General features: G+C 51.7%; 2 protein-coding genes across 3 annotated transcripts in view; both read left to right on the top strand.

Moving 5' to 3' along the window:
* The window catches only part of bop1 (BOP1 ribosomal biogenesis factor), an 8162-nt gene extending 6440 nt beyond the window's left edge, over positions 1–1722 (top strand). For both annotated transcript variants that reach the window (XM_046059232.1, XM_046059231.1), the window contains exons 10-15: positions 179–311; positions 405–582; positions 662–953; positions 1059–1143; positions 1239–1346; positions 1439–1722. In XM_046059232.1, coding sequence (XP_045915188.1) covers positions 179–311; positions 405–582; positions 662–953; positions 1059–1143; positions 1239–1346; positions 1439–1592 — 950 coding nt within the window. In that variant the 3' untranslated portion in view covers positions 1593–1722. The remainder of the gene's footprint in view (positions 1–178; positions 312–404; positions 583–661; positions 954–1058; positions 1144–1238; positions 1347–1438) is intronic.
* Positions 1723–2754: 1032 nt separating this feature from the next.
* wdyhv1 (WDYHV motif containing 1) overlaps positions 2755–3621 on the top strand; it is an 8413-nt gene continuing 7546 nt past the window's right edge. The window contains exon 1 of the mRNA XM_046059241.1: positions 2755–3095. Within this exon, the coding sequence (XP_045915197.1) occupies positions 3034–3095 (62 nt within the window). The 5' untranslated portion in view covers positions 2755–3033. The remainder of the gene's footprint in view (positions 3096–3621) is intronic.

The raw sequence follows: 3621 nt of genomic DNA, 5'->3' as shown, positions 1-3621 counted from the left end.
TGCAGAATTCGAAAAAGAAATGGCTTACTGGAATTTTCAGTGTTTCAGAGACATGTTTGAACAGAACAACAGACTGTGTGTGTGTGTGTGTGTGTGTGCAGGTAGTGACACGGGCGGGTGTGTGTGTGTGTGTGTGCAGGCAGTGACACGGTGTGTGTGTGTGTGTGTGTGTGTGCAGGTAGTGACGATGGCTCCGTGAGGTTCTGGGAGGTGCGTACGTCTCGCTGTATGAAGACAGTCCAGGTGGGCGGAGCTGTGAAGAGTGTCGCCTGGAACCCAAACCCGTCTGTCTGTCTACTGGCTGCTGCCCTGTAAGGACCCGTCTGTCTCTCTCTGATGACCCGTCTGTCTCTCTCTGATGACCCGTCTGTCTCTCTCTGATGACCCGTCTGTCTTTGTTTCAGGGACTCGGTGGTATTGATCCTGTCTCCCTCTCTGGCAGACAGACAGGTCGTCTCTTCGTCAGAGCGACTCCTGTCGGGTCAGCAGGAGCCTTCGGAAGAGGCGGGGCCTGTCACCTGGACTGACGCGGAGGGGGAGGAGCTTAACCAGGGGATCCGCCTCAAAATACAACATCCCAAAGTGAGAGACCCACATGTTTGATGAAAGAGACCTGGTCAGGAACTGAACTGAACTAACTGATCAGCATTGATCTCCGCAGGGCGTCCAGCAGGTGGCATGGCACGCGAAAGGAGACTACCTGGCGTCAGTGATGCCGGATCACTCGAGCCACCTGCAGGTTCTTATCCACCAGGTGAGCCGGAGGCGAAGCCAGAACCCCTTCAGGAAGAACAAAGGTCTGGTTCAGTCCGTAGCCTTCCACCCCATCAGACCCTACTTCTTCCTGGCGACGCAGCGCTCCGTCCGGATCTACAACCTGGTGAAACAGGAAATGACCAAAAAACTACAGGCCAACTCCAAGTGGATCTCCAGCATGGCCGTCCACCCCGGGGGTAACCAGGCTCACCACAACACCAGACTGAGCGCAGATTATATGTATAATCAGGTGAAATCACTGAGGGCCGGAGCTTCTTTCTCACCGCTGTCTCTGTCTGCAGGTGATCATGTGATCTGTGGGAGCTACGACTGCAGGCTGAGCTGGTTCGACCTCGATCTCTCAACCAAACCTTACAAGATGTTACGGTACGTACCTGTCAGTCAAACGCACACCTGTGATCAGCCAGAGCCGTGTGAATATTGATCTCTTATTTACCGTGCTGGTCGCTTCCTGTCTGCAGACACCATAAGAAGGCGGTGAGGGGCGTGGCCTATCACAGACTTTACCCGCTGTTCGCCTCGGCATCCGACGACGGCTCGGTCATCGTCTGTCACGGGACTGTGTACAAGTAATATACGCAGTACAACACACAGTAATACACACAGTACTATACACAGTACTACAGAGTACTACATGCTGACCCTGTGCCCCCCCCCACAGTGACCTTCTGCAGAACCCGCTCCTCGTCCCGGTGAAGGTCCTCAGAGGTCACCTGATCACTCATGACCTCGGCGTCCTGGACGTGACCTTTCACCCCACGCAGCCGTGGATCTTCTCCTCTGGCGCCGACGCCACCATCCGACTCTTCACCTAGCGCCCGGCCCGGCAACCAGACCGCCGCATGCTGCTGTTTCCATGACAGCGAGGAGAAGCTGCGCAGTTTGACCTTTGACCTCTGTGACCTTTCTGTCTTTGTTTCATTAAACTGAACTTTTTAACCCGTTTATTTGTTTGATTGTTGTTACCATGGTGACCCAAAGACGACCCGATTGGTTCTGACTGAATGTGAAGCTGCCAACTCACTGATCTGCAGCAGGATCCAGGTTCTGTCAGTCCTCCTCTGCCCCCTTTACTGGTTCTGGTTCCTGTGTGTGTGTGTGTGTGTGTGTGTGTGTGTATCAGGTGTTCAGGTCCTCCTCTGCCCCCTTTACTGGTTCTGGTTCCTGTGTGTGTGTGTGTGTGTGTGTGTGTATCAGGTGTTCAGGTCCTCCTCTGCCCCCTTTACTGGTTCTGGTGTGTGTGTGTGTGTGTGTGTGTGTGTGTGTGTATCAGGTGTTCAGGTCCTCCTCTGCCCCCTTTACTGGTTCTGGTTCCTGTGTATGATGGAACAGGGATTTCTGTCTTGTTCCACATGAAGGATCTTGGAGTCTTGTCTCCGGCTCGTGGACGTTCCTTAATCTAAATATGAGAATAAAGTTTTGTAACAGAAACCAGCAGATTCTCCAGTTCATTTTAGTTATTATCCAATAACTAACTTAACTGCGTTAAAGTCCAGAACTGTTCTGGACTTCAATTCTATGGGGCTGCTGTAGACTTTTTGTTCAGTGGGGGGGGCATAGGGGGGTCCAAGGTCTGTGTTACAGGGGCACTGGCCCCTGTTGGCCCCCCACCCCAAAACCGCCACAGGCTGTTTGAAACTACCTCTAATATCTACTGTCCTGAGACGATGGGCCTTTTATGTTCCTGTTTTATCTAAGGCCTGAGTAACGTCAGGCCGCTGAGGGACAGGAGCCCAGGCCCCCAGGCCCCCCAGGCCCCTCTGCTGCAGATAAATTAACCATCAGCTCACTTTCAGTTCAGCCTTTCACTAATCTGAAGCTGCACCTTCACAGATCTACAGTCCGGGTAGGTCACCTTTTCTTTCACAGACTGATCCGGATTCATCTTGAAAGCGGACACTTCATCAGACTACGTTCCTCTGCACGCACTCAGTCACCATGGTAACCGAGTCAGGCTGCCGTCAGCGGGATCTCCGGACAGTCTGTGTTTTATATCCACGTTACATCCTGGTGTCACCGCCTTCAAAGTAAAAGGTCTATTCTAACAGTGACGCCATTTTGAGTGGCACACTTCCGGTTTTGGTTCGTCTGACTTAAGCAGCTTCACGTCAGGGACCGAACCGACCGAACCACGTGATCAGCTGAAGCGCAGGAGGCGCTGCCGGGCAAAGCAGCCTTTTAATTTGAAAGGTGTGCTGGCGCTATGGTATGGCGGATATTGTTTCCGGTGGAGCGTCGTCAGTGTGACGTTTCAACATGACGAGTGAAGTCAGAATCACACCGAGCCGCGAGGACTGCGTGTATACCAGCTGCTACTGGTGAGTACTGCAACATGTACTCTGTGGTACTGCAACACAACATGTACTCTGAGGTACTGCAACATGTACTCTGAGGTACTGCAACACAACATGTACTCTGAGGTACTGCAACATGTACTCTGTGGTACTGCAACACAACATGTACTCTGAGGTACTGCAACATGTACTCTGAGGTACTGCAACATGTACTCTGAGGTACTGCAACACAACATGTACTCTGAGGTACTGCAACATGTACTCTGTGGTACTGCAACACAACATGTACTCTGAGGTACTGCAACATGTACTCTGAGGTACTGCAACATGTACTCTGAGGTACTGCAACATGTACTCTGTGGTACTGCAACACAACATGTACTCTGAGGTACTGCAACATGTACTCTGTGGTACTGCAACACAACATGTACTCTGAGGTACTGCAACATGTACTCTGAGGTACTGCAACACAACATGTACTCTGAGGTACTGCAACATGTACTCTGTGGTACTGCAACACAACATGTACTCTGAGGTACTGCAACATGTA

This window comes from Micropterus dolomieu, linkage group LG09 (assembly GCF_021292245.1).
Source record: "Micropterus dolomieu isolate WLL.071019.BEF.003 ecotype Adirondacks linkage group LG09, ASM2129224v1, whole genome shotgun sequence".
Classification (NCBI taxonomy): domain Eukaryota; kingdom Metazoa; phylum Chordata; class Actinopteri; order Centrarchiformes; family Centrarchidae; genus Micropterus; species Micropterus dolomieu.
This window is presented reverse-complemented; position numbering and strand designations above follow the sequence as displayed.